This window comes from Ascaphus truei, chromosome 5 (genome assembly GCF_040206685.1).
Source record: "Ascaphus truei isolate aAscTru1 chromosome 5, aAscTru1.hap1, whole genome shotgun sequence".
Lineage (NCBI taxonomy): Eukaryota > Metazoa > Chordata > Amphibia > Anura > Ascaphidae > Ascaphus > Ascaphus truei.
In genome coordinates this window covers 295828142-295853558 of record NC_134487.1, presented here as the reverse complement: position 1 = coordinate 295853558, position 25417 = coordinate 295828142, and the positions used below count along the sequence as shown (strand labels likewise).

The window sequence follows — 25417 nt, the reverse complement described above, 5'->3', positions numbered from 1 at the left end:
AAAAACATCCAGATCTGGCTGGGGGAAAAAAACCTTTTCATAAGAAAGAGGAATTGTACATTTGTAAACAAAAATCGGAGGTACTCTGGGTGGTACTCATTACCTCTTAAAATCACACTTTCACCACTGAGTTTAATATAACCCAGGGGTTCTCAACTCCAGTCCTCGACCCCCCCAATAGGTCACGTTTTCAGGATATCACTGCTTCAGCACAGGTGGATCAATCAGTGGCTCAGTTTAAGACTGAGCCACTGATTGAGCCACCTGTGCTGAAGCAGGGACTGACTGAGCCACCTGCACTGTAGCAGGAACAGATTGAGCCACCTGCACTGTAGCAGGGACAGATTGAGCCACCTGTGCTGCAGCAGGGACTGATTGAGCCACCTGTGTTGAAGCAGGGATATCCTGAAAACCTGACCTGTTGGGGGTCTTGAGGACTGGAGTTGTGTACCCCTGCCTTAACCCATTCAGAGAGGCCTGAACAGCTCTGCTACAACTAGATTTTCAGCACACCCCGCTGGAGGAGCATTTAGTGCTGTGAGATGCAGGCCCCTTCAGGACTGAATGGGTAATGGGGAAGTACGGGATCTTGTTTGAAACCACAGGGCACGTCGTCATCGAAACCCCTCGTCTCTTTACTTTGTGCGACTGCAGGATGAGGAAGTGAAGCGGGTTAGCGTGGCTGCCGTTTAGTGCAAACCTCTTTCATGCACCCGTCTATTTCAATAATACAGGTACAGTACAGTATGTCATGAAAATTAAGTGACCTGCTACCGGAGACGTGTTTGAGACATCTTTCCTTTCCCTAATTTCTTTGCGGCTCATCCAGTACTTGTGACTTCGGTCCGGTAAGAAATTCTTTATCCGCTCTCCTTTCAGTGGCGATTCTAAGGAAAGTAAGCGCGGGCGTGCCAATGTTCTCTCCGATGGTTAATCCCATGCTAGCTAACCCAGGGGGGGTCAACTCCAGTCCTGAAGACCCCCAACAGGTCAGGTTTTCAAGATATCCCTGCTTCAGCCCAGGTGGCTCCGTGAGCCACTGATTGGGCCACCTGTGCTGAAGCAGGGATATCCTAAAAACGAGTTGAGAATCCCTGAGCTAAGGGGTTAAGTGGAAAGCCGCGGAGGGGGGGTGGGGGACAGAGGTACATTGTAGTATCTATTTTATTCTGATAAAATGTAAAAAAAAAAAACAAGTACAAATTCTTTTTTGACATGGGTAGATGGGTAGGTTTCAAATTCAAAATAATGTGGGTGCTGCCGTGTATTACTCCAGTTTTTGCGGCTGGCACACAGTATAAATGTGCATATTTTCTTGCACACTGTTTTGGGGATTTGACATGTGCAAGTTCTAAAGAAATGGAAACTATTCGGCATTGTGTTGGTGCCGCGTGTCCTTAGACGTTAGACTTTGTGTATTTGTGGTATGAGCAGCAAAGCGCCTACTCTGGGGAAAAAAAGTAGCATTTCTGCACAGTCCCAAAAGCTCTAAAAGTACATACGCAAAATAAGTTATTGGCCGAAAATGGCAGTAGTCAGATGAGATGTAGCAAGACTAACGCTCCCCGTGACTGCGCAGAACAATGCGGGCGATCATGCCGGTCCGTACCCCCCCCCCCCCACGTCACAAAGATAGTATGGTTAGTGGCCCGGATGAGAATGCTGTGGGGGTCCAGGCTTTTGAATAGGACCCCGCAGCATTAATCCTTTGCTTGATGGGCCATGAGCTGGCGAGAGAATACCGCTACTCACCTTTCAGATGAGCAGCGCGCACTCACTGTATTATTTGTTGTACATAGGTTTGAAGCAGGGAGTCTGCAGAGCTGAACCCCATTAATGTCAGGTCTGGGGACCCCCTGCCTCCCGAGATACAGGCCTCAGTAGGGGGTGCTGGTGTCTCTGTGCGGTTTTAAATGTCCCTGTCACGTGGGCTGTGATGCGGGAGATTTAAACTTGCAGGGGGTCGCCGCACCTGAAATTAACGGGGTTCAGCTCTGGAGACCCCCTGCTTCAATCCTATCTACAAAAAATAATAATAAACAGTGCAATAGCTGCTGTAAGAGCTGCTCGGGGAGACACCGAGAGAGTCTGCTTCTCTCTGCTCTCTGCACAGCTCTTACAGACGTGGCTGGCCCGGTAGGATTAAAAAAAGGTTGGACATCATTTTTAGAAAGGAAAGGTATACAGGAATATACCAAATAAGTCAACATGGGAGGGATGTTGATCCAGGGAGTAATCCGATTGCCAATTCTTGGAGTCGGGAAGGAATTTATTTCCCCCCCTTATGAGATATCATTAGATGATATGACACTGGGGTTTTTTGTTTGCCTTCCTCTGGATCAATATACTGTAAGTACGGATATAGGATAAAGCATCTGCCGTCTAAATTTAGCAAAGGTTGAATTTGATGGACGTACGTCTTTTTTTCAACCTCATCTACTATGTAACTCTGCTGGGGTCCCATTCAGAAGCAGACGCCCCCCCCCCCATACTCGCCCTCCTTATCACACACACCCATCCCACTCGCCCACCCTCTTCTTGCACCCTCCACATTCACCCTCGCACATCACACTCGCCCTTTGGTAGGTGTCACGGTAGCTTATGACAAGATATAACGAACACCAAATATCTGGGTTGCACTGAACGAGGCTTAGATATAATAAAATATATTTATTCCTTAAAAAAGGTGAACACAGCAATATAGTACAATTAACAGACAAGAAGGTAACACTTACTTAGGGTTGGGGGATGGAGAAGTATCAGCTAGCAATTCTCCAGCAATCCAGTGACATTCCAGGTGGAATCAGAAGCACAACTAAAAACTGTAGGGTTGACACAGTTTATATACCTGTGTAACCCTATTCTTAACATTGAATACAGACTATTGGTGAACAATTATCTGTATCCAATCCCTAACGTGGAGACACAGATTAACCCATGCCCCCCAGCTAATTAGCCCATGTGTACTGGGACTCTATGGGTAGCCCCATAATTAAATTAGGGGCGACGACCAGTTTACCAAATGAAGTATCTGCATTGTTTGTAGGTGTAGACATAACACTTACAAACCACTCCAGTTTGATGATTCTCCACCCTCAGCTAACAATTAGAGTGGCAGAGTCTGTTGATTAGTACTTGGTCTGTTGATTAGTACTTAGTGTAAACAATCCGGGCAGTTAACTTTTGATCTCAGTGCTTAGGCTCAATCAGCCGGCTGCCCTTCATGACCTATTAGCATAGCAGATGGTCTGCATTTTCAGAGCAGATCCAAAATACCATACATATATACTTTAATATCTACACATATTAATAAGTTCCATTCTGGTGGGCTCAGTGGGTCGAAATTTGCCAGTTCTTAATGCCTACAGTGACTCCACATATTGGCCAAATACCAACTCTCTGCAACCTCCAGAACTGGAGATACAGAAATGCACTTTAAAACATTAAAATACAGGATTATAATGAAACATGGGAACAGGGGAACATACAGTTTCCTGACATGACAAGGTGTAAGCCGCATTCCTGGACCGCAGTCCAGTTAACCCCTTGCCTCCCTGGTGAGGTCAGGGGGTGGCCATATGGGGTGCAACCCCTTTAATACCGGGCCAACCCCCCTCTCCCTCTACAGTAGGGAGCTCCTTGATTTGATTTGAACATGTTCTGATCGAACCGCCAGCAGCGCGCCGCAGAGAGTGCACGATGAGCAGCAGTGAAGCGGCCTGGCGGCACTGTGCAGTACCAATCCTACAGTAATATGATGCATGGCAGGCCCCTCTGGCAGTGAAGAGGTTAAGGGCCTTATTCTGTATTGTCCGAAACCGCTGTCAGGGACGTTTTCTGACAAAATTGACCCCAATGGAGATTTCCAGCCGGGAGCGTCCGTTTCTGACAATATAGAATTAGCCACTTAATGAGGTCACAGACAGCAGGAAATGTACGGCCATTATTACCAGTGTTAATGTGGGTCCTTGCACACAATAACGCGCTAAATATTGTTACAATAGCACTGCTGGTAAAGTGATGAGTGGTGTTAACGCTTGTGTGTTAACGGGGCAATAACATCTGTTACATCTATCTACATATCCGTTGTTCATTTCTTAAAATGGCAACTCCCCCCCAGCAGCCAGTAGGAGTGTAACTATGATGTTAGTATATTGTCCCCTCAGCATGTCCTGTTCTTAAACAATAAAATATAAAAGATTTAACACCAAAATACAAACATGTTTTTATTCATCTCTAGCGTCGGAGACTTCAGACTGCACTGGACTCCGGAGAGAGCTCCATATTAACCTTCCGGACACAATATTACAAACCCTCATGTCCTGACCAGAGCATCGGATTTAAAAAATAAAAACCGTGCTGGAAGGGGCAAAAAGAGATCTCTGCGTTTTACATACGTTATCCGTGTGTACTGCTATGATTTCTTTTACATTTGACGAGCTTCGAGGTGCTAATCCTCCCCTTTCATCAACATAAGCAGGTGAAGTCCTGCAAAAAGGGCCATGTCAAATTTTGGGCAATTGTGTCGTTATCTTGTTCAATGATTTTTAATAAACAATGCTTCGTTAATTTGATTCCATCTGTAAATTCTCCAACAGTGCAAATGGATACATTGACACAACCCAGTGATATCCAGCAGGCATCGGGCGACAGCGGTGGTGTACAAGGTATCCCATTCTTCCGATCCGAATGTAAAGTGAGATGGATCTTTAAATGAGTTCGGAACCAACGATCTCTCTCTTGCGTTCAGAAATAACTTCCTGTTTTCGCGTGGCCTTTATCAGCATTCAGAGCTTCAGCCGTCTCTCACTTCCTGTTAATTAGAGAGAAGGAGGGGGGGGGGGGGGGACACAGACGGTTTCGGCAGTCAAAGACTGAGCCACCTGTGCTGAAGCAGGGATATCCTGAAAACCTGTTGGTGGCCACTGAGGACTGGAGTTGCCCACCCCGGCTCTAGGGGAAGAAATTGGTCCCATGCCACAGGCATCCTGTACAAATGCACAAGCAAATATTCATTTGGCTCTAGCAAGAAAAGGATCACTGTAGAGAGCACAAAAAGGCGACGTGGAGGGGAGATGCTTCTTGAGAAAAGAAATAGTCTGTACAAATAGAAATGGCCCTGCAATTAATTCAAATCACTCTTCTTGCCTCATTATAAATATAAAGAGTTTTGCATCTCATTTATTAGGATTAATCCCTTGCGCGCCATGGATTATCTGGGCATTCTCTCTGCATATTCTGGTGGCGGATTTTTAATTTTTTGGACAACATATTTAGCTGAAGATCCCTTTTGAATGGAGATATATGAAAGGGCTGATAAATGGCGAGCTGTAAGCAGCACGGCTGGCTGTTCCGTGCATCCACTACTCTTTCAGAGGAGCGGTTACATCCTCACAGCTTTCCAGACATCTGCCTTCCCGAGTGACTTAGCTCTTCCTCTTGATGCATTTCACTTATTCCTCAATAATCACCTGTTTTAATTCTTATTATAATTATCGCTTTATAACGCGTCAACGCATTTCCATTTTCTATTTGTAGGGGAAGCAAGGAAGTACATCCAGCCGAGCTCCGAAAATGCACCGAAGCTCGTGGAGCTTAAAAGGGTAAAAGTGTATAACGTATTGTATATAACGTACTAGCTGAGAGACCCGGCGTTGCCCGTGAGTTAAATTTTCCGCTAGGAGTAGGGGGGACAGCGGACGGGAGGGTGGGGGGGGGGACAGCGGACGGGAGGGTGGAGTGGGACAGCGGACGGGAGGATGGGGGGGGACAGCGGACGGGAGGGTGGGGGGGGGACAGCGGACGGGAGGGTGGGGGGGGGACAGCGGACGGAAGGGTGGGGGGAGAGCGGACGGGAGGGTGGGGGGAGAGCGGACGGGAGGGTGGGGGAGAGTGGACGGGAGGGGGGGGGACAGTGGACAGGAGGGGGGGTTAGTGGACAGGGGGCAGTGGACAGAGGGGGGGGCAGTGGACAGGGGGGACAGTGGACAGAAGGGGGGGTTAGTGGACAGGGGGGGCAGTGGACAGGAGGGGGGCAGTGGACAGAGGGGGGAGCAGTGGACAGAGGGGGGACAGTGGACAGGAGGGGGGGACAGTGGACAGGAGGGGGGGGACAGTGGACAGGAGGGGGGTGGACAGTGGACAGGAGGGGGGTGGACAGTGGACAGGAGGGGGGGACAGTGGACAGGAGGGCGGTGAGTTGCTTAAAATGTCCGGGTCTCTCCTCTCCACTCCCCCTGTATGTTTCTCCACTCCCCCCTCTCTCTCCGCTCCTGCCCCCCCATGTGACACACACACACAGTGTCCCACACACAGTGAGACACACACACACACACACACACAGTGACACACACACACACACACACACAGTGACACACACACACACGTCACCTCTCCTTCCACGCGCCGCCATCTTAGGTGGCCGGGTGTCCCCCCGCTGGGGAGGGAGGTGAGTGGAGCGGGAGGTGAGTGGAGTGGGAGGGAGGTGAGCGGGAGGGAGTGGAGAGGTCTTAGTTAGTCCTCGAGGGAGGAAGGGGGTCCTTCCGGGCGCCGCCATCTTAGGTGGCCGCGTGTCCCCCGCCGGGGGAGGGAGGTGAGTGGAGCGGGAGGGAGGGAGGTGAGTGGAGCGGGAGGGAGGTGAGTGGAGCAGGAGGGAGGTGAGTGGAGCGGGAGGGAGTGGAGTGGTCTTAGTTAGTCCGCGAGGGAGGAAGGGGGTCGTTCCGGGCGCCGCCATCTTAGGTGGCCGCGTGTCCCCCCGCCGGGGAGGGAGGTGAGTGGAGCGGGAGGGAGGTGAGTGGAGCGGGAGGTGAGTGGAGCGGGAGGGAGTGGAGCGGGAGGGAGGGGAGGTGAGTGGAGCGGGAGGTGAGTGGAGCTCCGGGGAGGGAGGTGAGTGGAGCTCCGGGGAGGGAGGTGAGTGGAGCTCCGGGGAGGGAGGTGAGTGGAGCTCCGGGGAGGGAGGTGAGTGGAGCTCCGGGGAGGGAGGTGAGTGGAGCTCCGGGGAGGGAGGTGAGTGGAGCTCCGGGGAGGGAGGTGAGTGGAGCTCCGGGGAGGGAGGTGAGTGGAGCTCCGGGGAGGGAGGTGAGTGGAGCTCCGGGGAGGGAGGTGAGTGGAGCTCCGGGGAGGGAGGTGAGCTCCGGGGAGGGAGGTGAGTGGAGCTCTGGGGAGCGAGATGAGTGGAGCTCCGGGGAGGGAGGTGAGTGTGATTAGGGGGGAGAGAGGACAGAGAGAGTGTATGTGTGGCTGAGGGGGAAGAGAGAGAGAGAGAGAGAGAGGGGTGTGTGTGTGTGTGTGTGTCCTTGTCCTTTGGCCCGTCACTCCGCCTCAGGCCAATGAGAGGTGTGCGGGGGCAGGCGGGCCAAGGGACCAATGAGATTTCCCCTGGGGACACAGGCCATGCAGACAGGCATACAGTGCTTTCACTAATATAGTATAAGATATAATATAATGTGTTGCACATACCGTAGCACTGCAGTGCTGGCATGTTTCCGTTCCATGGATGTGATGTATACAGAGCAGATTTTGCACGAGGTACAGGGACCAGAGTTTGTGTTTGGATCACACACCGATTTATGAAGAAAGAATATAGATAAAATACATAGATATGTGCTAAATAATTTGCATGTTAAATATAGCATTTTGTTTGTCTTTTGTTGTATACGTCAGAGGGGTTCAACTCCCGTCCTCAATCCCTCCTAACAGGTCAGGTTTTCAGGATATCCCAGCTTCAGCACAGGTGGTTCAATCAGATGGAGCCACCTGTGCTGAAGCAGGGACTGATTGCATCACCTTTGCTGAAGCAGGGATATCCTGAAAACCTGACCTGTTGGAGGGTCATGAGGACTGGAGGTGACCACCCCTGTATTAGGTCACAAACCCAGCAGCACTCCAAATGGCACAAATATATATATATATATGTAGTGGGTTTGGGTTTTGCGCTGGCTAAAATGTAAATTAGATCACACACACCTGTGCTGTGTGCCGGTGCTGGGCTGTGGGCGGGTGCTGGGCTGTGGGCGGGTGCTGGGCTGTGGGCGGGTGCTGGGCTGTGGGCCGGTGCTGGGCTGTGGGCCGGTGCTGGGCTGTGGGCCGGTGCTGGGCTGTGGGCGGGTGCTGGGCTGTGGGCCGGTGCTGGGCTGTGGGCCGGTGCTGGGCTGTGGGCCGGTGCTGGGCTGTGGGCCGGTGCTGGGCTGTGGGCCGGTGCTGGGCTGTGGGCGGGTGCTGGGCTGTGGGCCGGTGCTGGGCTGTGGGCCGGTGCTGGGCTGTGGGCCGGTGCTGGGCTGTGGGCCGGTGCTGGGCTGTGGGCCGGTGCTGGGCTGTGGGCGGGTGCTGGGCTGTGGACCTGTGCTGGGCTGTGGACCTGTGCTGGGCTGTGGGCCGGTGCTGGGCTGTGGGCCGGTACTGGGCTGTGGGCGGGTGCTGGGCTGTGGGCGGGTGCTGGGCTGTGGGCGGGTGCTGGGCTGTGGGCGGGTGCTGGGCTGTGGGCGGGTGCTGGGCTGTGTGCCGGTGCTGGGCTGTGTGCCGGTGCTGGGCTGTGGGCCGGTGCTGGGCTGTGGACCTGTGCTGGGCTGTGGACCTGTGCTGGGCTGTGGGCCGGTGCTGGGCTGTGGGCCGGTGCTGGGCTGTGGGCGGGTGCTGGGCTGTGGGCGGGTGCTGGGCTGTGGGCGGGTGCTGGGCTGTGTGCCGGTGCTGGGCTGTGGGCCGGTGCTGGGCTGTGGACCTGTGCTGGGCTGTGGACCTGTGCTGGGCTGTGGGCGGGTGCTGGGCTGTGGGCGGGTGCTGGGCTGTGTGCCGGTGCTGGGCTGTGTGCCGGTGCTGGGCTGTGGGCCGGTGCTGGGCTGTGGACCTGTGCTGGGCTGTGGACCTGTGCTGGGCTGTGGGCCGGTGCTGGGCTGTGGGCCGGTGCTGGGCTGTGGGCCGGTGCTGGGCTGTGGACCTGTGCTGTGCTGTGGGCGGGTGCTGGGCTGTGGACCTGTGCTGGGCTGTGGACCTGTGCTGTGCTGTGGGCGGGTGCTGAGCTGTGGACCTGTGCTGGGCTGTGGACCTGTGCTGTGCTGTGGGCGGGTGCTGGGCTGTGTGCCGGTGCTGGGCTGTGTGCCGGTGCTGGGCTGTGTGCCGGTGCTGGGCTGTGTGCCGGTGCTGGGCTGTGTGCCGGTGCTGGGCTGTGTGCCGGTGCTGGGCTGTGGACCTGTGCTGTGCTGTGGGCCGGTGCTGGGCTGTGTGCCGGTGCTGGGCTGTGGGCCGGTGCTGGGCTGTGGGCCGGTGCTGGGCTGGTGCTGGGCTGTGGACCTGTGCTGGGCTGTGGGCGGGTGCTGGGCTGTGGGCCGATGCTGGGCTGTGGGCCGGTGCTGGGCTGTGGGCCGGTGCTGGGCTGTGGGCGGGTGCTGGGCTGTGGGCCGGTGCTGGGCTGTGGGACGGTGCTGGGCTGTGGGCGGGTGCTGGGCTGTGGGCGGGTGCTGGGCTGTGGACCGGTGCTGGGCTGTGGGCCGGTGCTGGGCTGTGGGCCGGTGCTGGGCTGTGGGCCGATGCTGGGCTGTGGGCCGGTGCTGGGCTGTGGGCGGGTGCTGGGCTGTGGGCGGGTGCTGGGCTGTGGGCCGGTGCTGGGCTGTGGGACGGTGCTGGGCTGTGGGCGGGTGCTGGGCTGTGGGCGGGTGCTGGGCTGTGGACCTGTGCTGGGCTGTGGGCCGGTGCTGGGCTGTGGACCTGTGCTGGGCTGTGGGCCGGTGCTGGGCTGTGGGCCGATGCTGGGCTGTGGGCCGATGCTGGGCTGTGGACCTGTGCTGCACTATGCATCGCAGTTGCAGAGGTCCCGCGCTATTCCTCACCCGGGGGGAGAGACGAGCCTCTGCTAGACTTTCCTTTTCTGGGGCGGCCCTCCTTCATCGACATCGCAGCGTCATGTGATGCTGCATCATCATGGCGACGCATTGTCATGGCGTTGTCATGCCCCGTCACATGGCATTGTCATGCCATGTCAAGTGACATCATGACGATGCAACATGGCGGGAGGAGGGTCGGCAGGTAAGTGACATTCCCGCGCCACATTTTCGCCTTCAATCCACCCCTGCCGGTGACTAGTTCCGCCCCGATCCTGATAAGATTTTACAAATGGAGCAGCGATCGGAAAATGCGTCCCGAGCAGAAAGAGAATACGCCAGGCACAGATTTTATAGCTGGTCCCAACAACTGGTGAATACGCCCTAACCAGATCCAAGCACCACTATCGGGATATCCATTCTGATCAGATATAATAACAGGGAAGGCACGAAAAGTATCGCGAGCAAACTATTCTGCAGGTACCGAAATCAGAACGCAGCGCCTCCTACTTTATTACATTGTTAGAAAATACAAGATAACTGTTCTGCAGCTAATTCTTATTGAGGCCATATTCCTGCTCCATCCGTATAACTTTAAATTAATTATACAGGGAACGTTCGCTTTGCCTATACAGCAAGGCCCCGCTTCTCGGCGCTCCGCTTTTCGGCGATCCTCCGATATGGCAGTACCGAGAAGGTGGCCGCCGTGTCTGCGCATGCACAGAACGGGCCGGGGTCGCGCATGCGCAGAATAGAGGGTTTGGCCGATGTTGCGCATGCGTAGAACACATAACGAAAATCGCCGGTTCCGCTTTCCGCCGATTTTCACTTGGCGGCGGGTCCTTAGAACGGAACCTGCTGTAATTTGTTCAAACTTTTTTATTTTTTTTTAAGGTTTGAAAATTCGAGCATTTGATCAAAACGTTAACCCTCACAAGTCGGAAATACATTTGTGGCCAATTGCTTGGGCCCAATATATTTATATACCCGTAATGTACCGATGTTAGCAACCTTTTTAAAAATAGATCTTTGTAAAGGTGGCTCCCCCTTGGCAGAGAAGAGATTAAACTTGGAAGTTTTAGGTTTTCTATTAAAAAAGAGTTCTTGTGCTGTGCCGGATTATACTACAGTATCTTGCTTCACCATTGACTACAATAAAAGACTAAAACCTACACATAATCCAATCCCCCGGGTTATTAAGTGGCTAGGAAGCTTTACAGTCGGCGTGCTAATTTGTAAATCCTTCACCTGTATCCTCACCTGCAGCTTAATCCCTGTGCGATGTCCATGTGGGGCGGGGCGGGCAGATTTTGGTGAACGCATGCAAAACCATTTGTGATATTAGTTATTGAAGGAGCAATATTTTTTAAATTCAATTATTAAAGCCATTTTTAATGAGGTTTAATATACTGAGCATCCTTTGATTGGTATAGCAGGTGTTGACACACCTCCCCAGCAGTGCAAGATCTTTGCAAACACTTTCCCGTTTGTGATAATTTATTTCCAATGCTCCCAGCAGTTTGATCTACAAACTGTAACAATAGATAATGTTACCTTAGCAATACAATGATACATTGTAGCTGCTGAGTTACACTGCCTGAAGGATTGATTGAAACTAAAAGGCAGCCATTTAGTGAAGTGAAGAGGTGAATAGATCAAGGTACTGCCGCTCCGCGGAAAAAACGGGGAAACACCAGAAAAATGAGGTAAAATCAATTTATTAAACTATATAAAAAAACATGAACCAAACAAAATGAGCTCCTCCCCCTCCCACGCATTTCACGCCCCCGTGGCACTTTTTCAAGGAGTATACTGCTAGGTGACGGAGAAACCTATTTATACCCCCTAGTGAAACAAGACAACTGGTGTTAATTGATAATAATTGCAAATAGATAATTGCAAGAAAAACATGAAAAGAATACAACAGAGAATGAACAAAAAAACTGAAAGCAAAAAAAACAAATAAAAATGCAACATGCGTGGGAGGAGGAGAAGCTCATTTTGTTTGGTTCTTTTTTTTTTTTAATGTAGTTTAATAAATTGATTTTACCTCATTTTTCTGGCGAGTTTCCCTGGATTTTCCTCGGAGCGGCTTTACCTTGATCTTTTCACCTCTTCATTTTGCTACTTTGGACCGAGTGGACACCATTGGGGATTGGGGCGGTGATTCTGGAGCAGCAGAATCGATCTACACAGATCAGATGAAACCACAAATGATGGTGCACGATTGTGAGTAAATGTTACTCCACACCGACTACAGTCTAGAGTAAGGGGCTAGGAACTGGGGCAGACCCCCGGTGAGAATCCTCTCAAACCTATACAGGTATCTGTTATTTGCCTCGTTTCTGTGTCCTGCCCTCTCTATCACTAGCTGCATTATCAGAGACTTCCTTCCTTCAAAGCCCTTCACACAGACTCCGGTTTTCTTGCTGGATCCTCTACAATCTGCTCTCTTAGAGCTTCTGTTCGGTTTTTGTTCTTAGCCATTTAGTGAACCCTGGGAAGCAGGATCTTTGCTGATCGATCCCGGGAGAACTAATCGATCGGCAGCTTAGGTAATTAGTTTTCAATAAAGGTAATAAAAAGCTGTGTATGTATGTATGTATGTATGTATGTATATGTATGTATGTATGTATGTATATATATATATATGTATATATATATATATATATATATATATATTTGTATATATATATATAATACTGAGTTAAGTTATGGTGAGTAAAAAAAGTGACAAAATCACTTTTATCATTTGCATGTCATTTCCCAGAATCCCCTGCTGCAGTGAAAGTGCTGTATGCTGGGTGATAATGGGGAAAGGCGGGGTTGCAGACCTGCCTAAGACATGCAGATGAGCATACAGTTATATTTGCATATATATATATATATATATATATATATATATATATATATATTATATATATATAAACGGAAAATATTTTTTTTGTTTGTTTTAGCCTCTTAGATTGCCTCTTTAATCCAGCTATTAACCCCTTCACTTTCGCCGATGGCTCAGTGTATAAAGGGCCTGACTTGGAACCATCTCTCCGGTGCAGCCACTGCCAGCTTCACACGGCAGAATCGGTAACCAGGCGCCAGCACTTCTCACTGCCGCAGGAAGGCGCTACTCGCCCCTTTTGCAAAGAAAGGGTTAGACTAAAGGGTTGAAAAGGACAACACGCGATCTCAGAATGTATTTCCTGGCTCTTCTTTAATCCACACATTGCTGTGTTAGCTTTGTAAAGCAGCAGGCAAAATCTCTTGTTTAAAGTGAACAGGGAGTACAAAAGTGCCCCCCCCCCCGCATTATATTACCCCAAATCTGACAAGCCATTGAATACCTGGGGGACCTGTGGGAGGCCCACAAGTTTCTTACCTGTGAAGATTTAATGTGTGATGTGTCGGCGAATACATGAAATAAACGGGTCCCCCCCCGAAGCCTTGTAACATCTGACAACAGATATAACGGCGCAGGTTCAACGTCGGTGCTGTGAAAAGACATCCTGCACTAGAAATACATTATCTGTGATGCAGATACACGAGGAATTCACACGGCCAGGTCACTGGCTCGTCATTCACTTAAGAAATAATATGCTCCTGCTTAGAAAATGTGAGAAGTACCTTGGGGGGAGCGCGCATTGTGCTTTAAATGCCTGAAAATGAGCCAGCCCTTGCTGTTTAGTGATGATTAATGTTCCATGATATATGTACACGCTTTTAGTGGCTAAAATGCACAGAGAATCCCTTGCCTGAAATGCTTGATTAAGAGGGGATTTGGCGCTTGGAATGATAAATATGCTAGACTTCTTTATAGATGAAGAAAAACTGTTCTCCCCACTGGCCTTGGGATAAATAAAAGCAATAATAGTATTGGGAGACTAGACTGTCAGTGCCGGGTCATTATTATTATTATTACTATATATTGGATCTAGGGGCCCAGGACTAGAGTCTCGCCCAGTGCCCCCCCCCATCCCCGTGTCAGTGCCGTGCCCCCTCCCCCCCTCATTTCGGTGCCGTGCCCCCTCCCCCCCTGTGTCAGTGCCGTGCCCCATCCCCCCCTGTGTCGGTGCCGTGCCCCCTCCCCCCCTGTGTCGGTGCCGTGCCCCCTCCCCCCCTCGTGTCGGTGCCGTGCCCCCTCCCCCGTGTTGGTGCAGTGCCCCCTCCCCCCCTATGTTGGTGCCGTGCCCCCACCCCCGTGTCAGCGACCTTGTGAGCCCTCCCCTTTCACATTTGTATTTCTCTCCCCCCCACTCTCTCTCTCTTCCCCCTCCCTTCCTCACTCACTCTACCCCTTCCTCTCTTACACCCCCTCTCTGCTATCACTCAATTACCCCCTCTCACTCAATCAAGCTCCCTCAATCCCCCCCAATCACACTCATTTCCCCCTCCTCCCATGACCACACACCCCACCCCACCCCCAATACCCATACAATTCCCGCTCTCCACTGCCCACCCACCCCCCAATACAAACACAATACCCCCACACGATACAAAACTACCCCCCCAAATACAGACACTATTACACCCCCAAAGATACAAACACCCCCAGATGCAAACACCCCATCCGAGATACAATTACCCCTACTACCCCACCCCAGATACAATTACCCCACCCCAGATACAATTATCCCTACTACCCCACCCCAGATACAATTACCACTACTACCCCACCCCAGATACAATTACCCCTGCTACCCCACCCCAGATACAATTACCCCTGCTACCCCACCCCAGATACAATTACCCCTACTACCCCACCCCAGATACAATTACCCCTACTACCCCACCCCAGATACAATTACCCCTACTACCCTACCCCAGATAGTTTTCTGAGTTTCTAGCCTAGTGAAACATCCACAGTACTCACAACATACGTCATTCCTAGGAAATGTAAGAGTTGGTATAGTGCAGGATGACACAATTTAAAGTGCACAAAGCCAGTCCCTTTTTTTCCTTGGTTAAGCCTTCCGTCCTCCATGAGTCCCAGCCAGTCCCTGGTGTGCTGATCCGCGGTAACGACAATCCAGAAGTAAAGGTGAGAAACGGAGCATTACTGTGCGGTATTACTCTGTTTGTCACCTTTACTCCCAAATTTGATGCACCGGCCCCAGAAAGGCCAACCCGACATGCCCATGCATCCTATTCCTAGCATGGGGACTCGGGATATGCCCTGGGGGCACACAGGAACGGCAGGGTAATATATTGCATGTGTGGGGAATACCGTACAGGTGCAGAGAAGTAACAGGGACAGTGCAAAGCAGGTGTACAGAAAAGCCTTTCTCTGGCGACAGCGAAAGGAACGCACATCTGCCGTCACATCTGTAACATTCCTCTTGAATATGTCAAAATATGACCCTGAATTCATGAACCTGTAACTCAATAAATTGCTCACCTTCCTCCCTGAAAATGAGACCGTTGCACTGTGTGTATTTGACCTATCTCTGCTTTTTATGTTTTCTGCAGTTCCTAATTGACTGGATCAACACCCAGTTAAAGCAAGAGAATATAGTAGTGAAGAGTCTGGAAGAGGATATTTTTGATGGCCTTGTACTTCATCATCTCTTACGTAAGAGTCAGACATCTCCTCTGCCCTCGTCTAATCTGCTCGAATAACACAGCCAAATACAATTAACTTTAAGCTGTTGCTGCAGCTTGCCTGAAGGACTTGGCTTAAGTTATGAAATGGCTGGTGCTATCAAGACGGTTGTTTTCAAATTGGTATTTATACTATTTTATGTGAAAATGTCAATATTGTTTTTCTGCAATTAGTGCATTTAGTCCTTAGGCAGGAGGTTAATGGCATCACAGACTTCACAGATGATATATTGATTATACAGCGAAGAAAGTTGACACCCAAACGAGTGGAATAAGCCCCTCTCCTAAATAATAATAATAATAGCATATTCTTGTATAGCACTGCTAGTTACATAGCACTTTACAGAGACATTTTGCAGGCACAAATCCCTGCCCCGTGGAGCTTACAATCTATGTTTTTGGTGCCTGAGGGAGATAAAGTGACTTGCCCAAGGTCACAAGGAGCCGACACCAGGTATTGAACCAGGCTCCCCTGCTTCAAACTCTCAGCGCCAGTCAGTGTCGTTACTCACTGAGCCACTAAAACATGCTATTTTTCTATAACCATATCTCTTATTTTGGCACTAAAACTCTGAAATACATTGATGTGAATTTCTGGAAGCTCTCCACAGTGTATTCAGCACCATGAAACAATGAACAGCATTTAATGGAGACCTTGAAAAGACCTTGACCAGAGCCATTGCTTTGGCAGAAACATTGGCTAGCTGATTTGTGAGGCTGAGTTTGGAGTATGCCCATTGATTCATGTTGCCGATGTGGGAAGAGATTTCTACACTGAGACTTGGGTGGACTCACCCTTACATTGTTGACTCGTTTGGGTATTATTTGATTGCAATCTCTCTTTTCTGTGCACCAGCTTATTATTTTTGCTCTTCACAACATATACAACAAAGTATTATCAAAATGTTCCCCACCTGGAGGACTGGATATATAAATTATTTGTAGTATCTGCCAAGCGAAGAATATTTAAATGAGTTTGAAACATGAGAGCCTACTGTATCATTTATTTCCTAGTTGCCAAATTAACTCTAATCATAAGCTATTCTTTATATACACAAACAGATTTCAGATTTCATTTACAGCCGAAATGCCACTGATCATGAAAATACTGATATTAAAAACATTCCCATCATTTGTTGTCACGCCGCATGTTTATTAGTAAAAATAGGCAGAGGATTGGTATTTAGACTTAAGTACCTACCTGTAATTTTACTGTCCACAGACAAAATAGGAGCAATAGAGTTAGATGTGGAGGAAATTGCGCTCTCAGCCGGCAACCAGAAACGCAAACTGGGGGTGATAATAGAATCTGTATCCCAGAGTCTGCAACTGGAGGAAAGTCAGCTGAGATGGAGTGTGAACTGTATGTATTACCTGCCACCTAACATTATAGTACCCGTATACACTGGAACTGTATGTATTACCTCTCACCTAACATTATATTACCCGTATACATTGGAACTGTATGTATTACCTGTCACCTAACATTATAATACCCGTATACACTGGAACTGTATGTATTACCTCCCACCTAACATTATAATACCCGTATACAGTAGAACTGTATGTATTACCTGCCACCTAACATTATAATACCCATATACACTGGAACTGTATGTATTACCTGCCACCTAACATTACAATAACTGTATACACTGGAACTGTATGTATTACCTGCCACCTAACATTATAATACCCGTATACAGTGGAACTGTATGTATTACCTGCCACCTAACATTATAATACCCGTATACAGTGGAACTGTATGTATTACCTGTCACCTAACATTATAATACCCGTATACACTGGAACTGTATGTATTACCTGCCACCTAACATTATAATACCCGTATACAGTGGAACTGTATGTATTACCTGCCACCTAACATTATAATACCCGTATACAGTGGAACTGTATGTATTACCTGTCACCTAACATTATAATACCCGTATACACTGGAACTGTATGTATTACCTGCCACCTAACATTATAATACCCGTATACACTGGAACTGTATGTATTACCTGTCACCTAACATTATAATACCCGTATACAGTGGAACTGTATGTATTACCTGCCACCTAACATTATAATACCCGTATACAGTGGAACTGTATGTATTACCTGCCACCTAACATTATAATACCCGTATACAGTGGAACTGTATGTATTACCTGCCACCTAACATTATAATACCCGTATACAGTGGAACTGTATGTATTACCTGCCACCTAACATTACAATAACTGTATACACTGGAACTGTATGTATTACCTGTCACCTAACATTATAATACCCGTATACACTGGAACTGTATGTATTACCTGCCACCTAACATTATAATACCCGTATACACTGGAACTGTATGTATTACCTGTCACCTAACATTATAATACCCGTATACAGTGGAACTGTATGTATTACCTGCCACCTAACATTATAATACCCGTATACAGTGGAACTGTATGTATTACCTGCCACCTAACATTATAATACCCGTATACAGTGGAACTGTATGTATTACCTGCCACCTAACATTATAATACCCGTATACAGTGGAACTGTATGTATTACCTGCCACCTAACATTACAATAACTGTGCACATTGGAACAGTTGAAGCCTTTGGCCTCCCTGCTATGTCAGTAAATCCTCGTATTACTTTCTAGAGAGTGGACAGGTCTACAGCCAGACAACATAACAGACCAAGGCATGGGTATTTGTGGCTGATGGAATGTCCTATAACCTAGTGCAGCAATTTGTGTGTGTGTGTGTATATATATATATATATATATCTCTCTATCGACAAATGCATTCGCCCGCATGCCACAGGCGAGCGCATTTTGGCTGCTGTCGAGTGCTTACCTACGGCGGGAACGGCGGCGTGGTGCGGCGATCTCCATCTTCTCCCCTGCAAATTGTAATGTTTCCCCTGCAGGCCCTAAAAAAATGGCTGTGCGGCGTCAAATGACGCCTCGTAGCCATGGCAACGGGACACTATGTGACACGTGATGTCATGCAGCGCCACATTGCGTGATACCATGACGTCACGGTGGCCCATTGCCATGGCAACGCTGCGTCATTTGACGCCGCACTGCCATTTTTTCAGGGCCTGCAGGGGAAACATTACAATTTGCAGGGGAGAAGACGGAGATCACCAGACCCCGTCGCAGGTAACAGTTGTAAGGTGGGGGGGGGGGAGGGGGTCGTTTGAGTGGGGTTTGCCCTAGTTTGTCAAGCCCTGTATATGTATGTATGTATGTATGTATGTATGTATGTATGTATACATATATAAATAAATGTAAATACAACAGTATGCTCATCTGCATGTCTTAGGCAGGTCTGCAACCCGCCTTTCACCATTATCACCCAGCACACAGCACTTCCACTGCAGCAAGGAATTCTGGGAAATGACATGCAAATGAGCACACAGTGCCATATATATCACACACACACACACACACACACACACACACACACACACACACACACACACACACACACACACACACACACACACACACACACACACACACACACACACACACACACACACACTGTCTTATTTGGCACAATGGGTTGAATCGTGGCACTCCAAGCTACAGTGACACCCTAGTTCCTGAGATATTAATTTTGTAAATACATTACAAGAGTTCTTGTCCGGGAGAAACAATATGGCCTCTGGGGTCAGCCTCATTTTGGCTGCCAATAAAAATAAAATGGTGACATTATTGTGAGATGATATTGCACCTGCCGACCCTGCATCTATCTTTGTTTTTCCTTGCAAGTACAGTACTGCAAAAGTAAAAAAAGAAAAAAATGATTTGTCTTCGTATTAACGCGGCCAAACATCTTACCTTACCCGTGATCGGCAGTTTGCACTGAACTGTGGAAAAGCAGGTCAGGAATAACTGTAAACCGCATCAAAAGGCTTGCTAGCATTATCCAAATTATGTGATTAAATAAAATTCTCCAAATTACAATTTGCAGACTCTATCCCTTCAGCCTCCCAGACATTGGTACCCTTCATTGGTATAGGAAAATAAAGGACAAGCATGAGTGAGGAAGGCTTGCATCTATCTAGGAGTTGACAATACATCAGAGGAATCTCTGGAATCCTTGAAGTGAAACATCCTCTTATTGAAGCATTGGGCTACTTCTTCACTGAACTTATTCTATGAATTTGTCATAAAAGAAATAAGTCAAAACCAATGTGGCTAAATAAACAGGTAGGGGAGGAAATGGAAAAGAAGAGGCAGGCGTTTTGATTCTTGAAGTCAGAAGGGACGAGGCATTGTATCAGAATTATAAGGAATGTAACAAGAATTGCAATAGAGCATACAAATGTGTAAAAATGGATAATGAAAAAAGGATTGCAATAGAAAGTAAGATCAACCCTAAAAAGTTCTTTAAGTACCTCAATAAAAAAATGAGAAAATAAAATATTGGACCCTTTCAGTGTGAGATGGGCAGGCAGATTATTGGAGATAAGGAAAAAGCAGAGGTATTAAAAATATTCTTTGCCTCTGTGTTTACCAGGGAAGAATCAAGTTCAATAGTAGTGCCGCAGGAGGAAGCCACAACCTCTATATTAACGAACAATTGGTTCACTGAGGAAGAAGTTCATAGCCGGCATGATAAAATTAAAGTAAATAAGGCACCTGGCCCCGATGGTATACATCCAAGAGTTCTTAAGGAGTTAAATTCAGTAATAGCCAAACCATTACATTCAATATTCAAGGACTCCATTTCCACAGGCTCAGTACCACAAGATTGGCGTAAAGAAGATGTGGTGCCTATATTTAAAAAAGGAGCTAGATCACAACTGGGGAATTACCTGACTTCAATAGTGGAGAAGCTACTTGAAGGTTTAATACAGGATAATATTCATGAATACCTAATGGAAAACAAAATTATTAGTAATAGTCAGCATGGATTTATGAAGGATAGATCTTGCCAAACTAACCTTAATTTTTCTTTGAGGAGGCAAGTAGGAATTTAGACCAGGGTAATGCAGTTGATGTGGTCTACTTAGATTTTGCAAAGGCTTTTGATACGGTTTCACAGAAGAGGTTGGAGTACAGAATAAAGCAAATTGGACGCAGTAATAATATATGCACCTGGATTGAAAACTGGTTAAAGGGCAGACAACAGAGAGTTGTCATAAATTGAACTTTTTCAGGTTGGGCTAAAGTCGTGAGTGGAGTACCTCAGGGATCGGTACTGGGACCACTGCTTTTTAACTTGTTTATTCATGACCTTGAGGTTGGCATAGAGAGCAAAGTCTCCATATTTGCTGATGACACTAAATTGTGTAAGGTAATAGAATCAGAGCAGGGTGTAATTTCTCTCCAGAAGGACTTGGAGAGACTGGAAACCTGGGCAGGTAAATGGCAGATGAGGTTTAATACCATTACATTTTAAGTTATGCATTTGGGAAGCAAGAATAAACAGGCGACTTACAAATTAAATGTGGCTAAATTAGGGGAATCCTTGATGGAGAAGGATTTAGGAGTGCATGAGATAGCAGGCTTAGCAATAGTGCCCAAAGTCATGCAGTAGCTGCAAAGGCAAACAAGATCTTACCTTGCATTAAACGGGCAATGGATGGAAGGAAAGTAAACATAATTATGCCCCTTAATAAAGCATTAGTAAGACCACACCTTGAATATGGAGTACAATTTTGGGCACCACTCCTTAGAAAAGAACTAGAGAGAACTAGAACTAGAGAGAGTGCAGAGAAGAGCCACCAAACTAATAAAGGGGATGGACAATCTAACTTATGAGGAGAGGCTAGCTAAATTAGATTTATTTACATTAGAAAAGAGGCGTCTAAGAGGGGATATGATAACTATATACAAATATATTCGGGGACAGAACAAGGAGCTTTCAAAAGAACTATTCATCCCACGGGTAGTACAAAGGACTCGGGGCCATCCCTTAAGGTTGGAGGAAAGGAGATTTCAATAGCAACAAAGGAAAGGGTTCTTTACATTAAGGGCAGTTACAATATGGAATTCAATACCCTTGGAGACTGTGATGGCAGATACAATAGATTTGTTCAAAAAAAGGTTGGATATCTTTTTTTAGAAAGGAAAAGTATACAGGGATATACCAAATAAGTAAACATGGGAAGAATGTTGATCCAGGGATTAATCCGATTGCCAATTCTTGGAGTCAGGAAGGAATTTATTTTCCCCTTATGAGATATTACATGATATTTCACTGGGGTTTTTTGTTTGCCTTTCTCTGGATCAATAAGTAAGTATAGATATAGGATAAAGTATCTTTTGTCTAAATTTAGCATAGGTTGAACTTGATGGATGGATGGATGTCTTTTTTCCAACCTCATCTACTATGTAACTATGTAACTGTGTAATATAAATCAAGAATATTGGTCTAGAGCAATGGTTCCCCAACTCCAGTCCTCAAGTACCCCAACGGGCTATGCTTTAATGATATCGCTGCTTGAGCCCGTCGTTCAGTCAATATGATGGAGCCATTGACTGAGCCATATGCGCTGATGCGAGGGTTACCATTAAATCTGGACTGTAAGTGGTCCTTGCGTTGGGTTGGGAACCATTTGTCTAGAGAATGTTGAAGCGATGTTAAAATGGTAAATGTGCAAGAAGAATGTCCCGGAAAATAATGCAAATACAATTGGAAGAACTGAAAATCGGATGTTCGTCGAGAACGAGGTGGCCAACTCCAGTCCTCAAGGGCCACCAAGTCAGGTTTTTAGGGTATCCCTGCTTCAGCACAGGTGGCAGTCGAAGACTGGGCCACCTGTGCTGAAGCAGGGATATCCTGAAAACCTGCCCTGTTGGTGGCCCTTGAGGTGTGACCCCTAGCCTAGAAGCATGCATGATAGCTAAAGCTAAAGCAAATTTTAGATCAACAGATGGCTCACTTTGCCCAGTAATGTTACATTGCAAACCCACATCGCAAGAACGAAAAAAAGAGCTCGGAATATTGTACAATAGAATGAGAGATAATTACAGTTTCCCTGACAACCATGCAGTCTCTACGTCAGCCCAGAGCAACGTTAAACCCAGAAATATTGTGAAAGGAAGGGAAAAATATCAACCTGCAAGCTAAACAAATGCTGACATGTAGTACTGTAGTATGTACATGTAGTACTCGTAATATTCTTCTGTGTGTCTCTGTGCCGGGCTCGGTTCGGACAGAAGTGACTTGGGGCTTCCATTCCCTGACCATGTTAGTTAGGATATTGGTTGGGGGTAGAGATGAGAGAAACTTTCAATTCTGTGAAACTGGCACATTTAAGATGATGGTGCAGTTGTCAACATCCGAAATCTCCGCTCCGGCGAAGGTATATTGTTCTGCGTGAGAAATGTGCCAGAAAAATCCCTGTGCTCCTTAAATTCATTAGAATTTTGCTGACTGCAGAGAATGGCGCGAGGTCACGTGGCTCATTAAACGTGGCCCTTTTTTGCAGAATTTGAGTGAATGCTGTGGGAACGGGGGGACAAGTAGTTACAGAGACTTCCTACGCACCGCAGATTGAACAAATCTCAAACGAAACTTTCTTGGAAATGCAAATAAAAAAATTAAATAAAAACGGCAAACGTTTTGCAAACCGGAGAGCGGGCGATTCACATACAGTATTCCTAGATCGGGGGTCCATGGAAAAGCCACGGCTTCTATTATTCTATGGCAAATGGGGCACAAAGGATGAATGCTTTTTTTTTTTTTTAGAACATACTGCATTTATTATTTTTTAGTTTAGAAGTGTCCTAAAATATATAGGATTATTATATACACTATATTTTCAATTGAAACTATATATATATATATATATATATATATATATATATAGTGTTATATATATATATATATATATATATGTGTATATATATATATGTGTATATATATATATACTAGCTGAGAGACCCGGCGTTGCCCGTGATGTTAACCGTGAATAATTATGTGTTAATGTAGTGTAATAATGTGTACAGAAATTGTTGTGGTGGTAGGGGTGTGTTGACGTGTTGTTGTGTGTGGTGTATGAGCACAGGAGGGTTGTGTGAGAGTGTTGTGTGGGTGAGGGCGTGTTGTGTGTGTGACTCGAGTGTTGTGTGATGTGTATCAGCACAGGAGTGGTGTGTGTGTGAGTGAGTGTTGAGTGTTGTTTTGTTTAATGTATTTTGTGTGTGTGTGTGTGTATGTGTGTTGTGGGTGATTGTTGCTTGTGTGTGTGTGTGGTGTATGGTTGAATGTGTGGTGTGTGGGTGGATGAGTGAGTGTGGGTGTGTGGTTGAGTGTGTGTGATGTTGAATAGTGTGTGTATGTTAGTGGTTGTATTTTTTGTGTGGTGTGGGTGGATGACTGAGTGTGTGCTGGGTGTGTGATTTTTGTGTGTGTGATTGAGTGTGGTGTGGGTAGTTGAGTGAGTGTGGGGTGTGTGGGTGAGTGTGGTGTGTGGGGGGTGTGAGTGTTGTTGGTGTAGTGTTGTTTTGTGGGTGTGTGTTGGTCAGTGTTGTGTGTGTATGAGATGATTATTGTTGCATAAAAGTACAGATAGGGGCTAATTAGCATTGTGTGCGTAATTGATGTTATTGGAAGGAAAAGGCGACGGGGTGTGTGAGGTGTGGTGGTAGTGGAGGTATTGTGTTGTGTTGTTGTAGATGTTTTAGTGGTGTGTTTGTGTTGTTTGGAAGGGTGTTGTGGTGTTTGAGGTGCAAGAGGAGGGGGGGCATAGACGTGTAAATTGTCATTGTATGTAGTGTGTGTGGTATGATGGTGAAGTTGAGGTGTGTTTCCATAGTTGAGTGTGTTGTGGGGGTAGGGGTGTGTTAAATAGTTGTTGTGTGTGGTGTATGAGCACAGGAGGGTTGTGTGTTGTGTGGGTGAGGGAGTGTTGTGTGTGATTTGAGTGTTGTTTGATAGTTGTGTGTATGTGTGCGAGTGTGGTATGGGTGTTGTGTGTGTGTGTGTAGAGTGTTTGTGTCAGAAATTACACAGATGGCAGAATATTTTTTGTTAAAATATATTTTATTATTTATTGTTTGAGGTGATTTTGTGTTGTGTGTGTGTTTATGGGCAGGTTTTGGTGTGTGGCGGGTTCATGTTCCAGGGGAGAGGTGTTCCAGAGCACTTAATGTGCATTGTGTTGATTTTGGAGTGTTTGGGGGTGGTGGGGGGGGGCATCCGTGCGACGGGAGTGTTTGGGGGGGTGTTGGGGGGGGGCATCCGTGCGACGGGAGTTTGTGGGGGTGGTGGGGGGGGCATCCGTGGGACGGGAGTGTTTGTGGGGTGGTGGGGGGGGCATCCGTGGGACGGGAGTGTTTGGGGGGGGGGGGCATCCGTGCGACGGGAGTTTATTAGTGTGGTACTGGGAGTTATGTGTATGTGGTGCTGGGTTTGGTGTGTATGTAGTGTTGGCGCTCCACGTGCGCGGCTTGGGATGAGGGCCCTGAACGGAGGTAGTGAGAGAGGGTTTGTGGGGTGTTGTGGGTGTACGGGAGTTATTTGTGGGGGGGCATCCGGGCGACGGGTGGGGGGGGGGCATCCGTGCGACGGGAGTGTTTGGGGTGGGGGCATCTGTGCGACGGGGAGTGTTTGGGGGGGCATCCGGGCGACGGGAGTGTTTGGGGGGCATCCGTGGGACGGGAGTGTTTGGGGGGTGGTGGGGGGGCATCCGGGCGACGGGAGTGTTTGGGGGGGGTGGGGGGGCATCCGGGCGACGGGAGTTTATTAGTGTGGTGCTGGGAGTTATGTGTATGTGGTGCTGGGTTTGGTGTGTATGTAGTGTTGGCGCTCCACGTGCGCGCTTGGGATGCGGGCCCTGAATGGAGGTAGTGAGAGAGGGTTTGTGGGGTGTTGTGGTGTACGGGAGTTATTTGGGGGGGGGGGGCGCATCCGGGCGATGGGAGTGGTTGGGGGGGCATCCGGGCGACGGGAGTGGTTGGGGGGGTGGGGGGGGCATCCGTGGGACGGGAGTGTTTGGGGGGGGTGGGGGGGGGCATCCGGGCGACGGGAGTGTTTTGGG

The 25417-nt window shown here is 48.0% G+C and overlaps 1 protein-coding gene across 4 annotated transcripts in view; it reads left to right on the top strand.

Annotated features, from left to right (window-relative positions):
- Positions 1-615: 615 nt before the first annotated feature.
- PARVG (parvin gamma) overlaps positions 616-25417 on the top strand; it is a 51627-nt gene continuing 26825 nt past the window's right edge. The window contains exons 1-6 of one of the 4 annotated variants that reach the window (XM_075602772.1): positions 635-734; positions 4241-4480; positions 4599-4667; positions 5539-5603; positions 15276-15378; positions 16630-16770. In XM_075602772.1, coding sequence (XP_075458887.1) covers positions 4604-4667; positions 5539-5603; positions 15276-15378; positions 16630-16770 — 373 coding nt within the window. In that variant the 5' untranslated portion in view covers positions 635-734; positions 4241-4480; positions 4599-4603. Of the gene's footprint in view, positions 849-4240; positions 4481-4598; positions 4668-5538; positions 5604-15275; positions 15379-16629; positions 16771-25417 lie in introns of all 4 variants that reach the window. The other 3 variants (XM_075602770.1, XM_075602771.1, XM_075602773.1) reach the window with 3 other exon arrangements.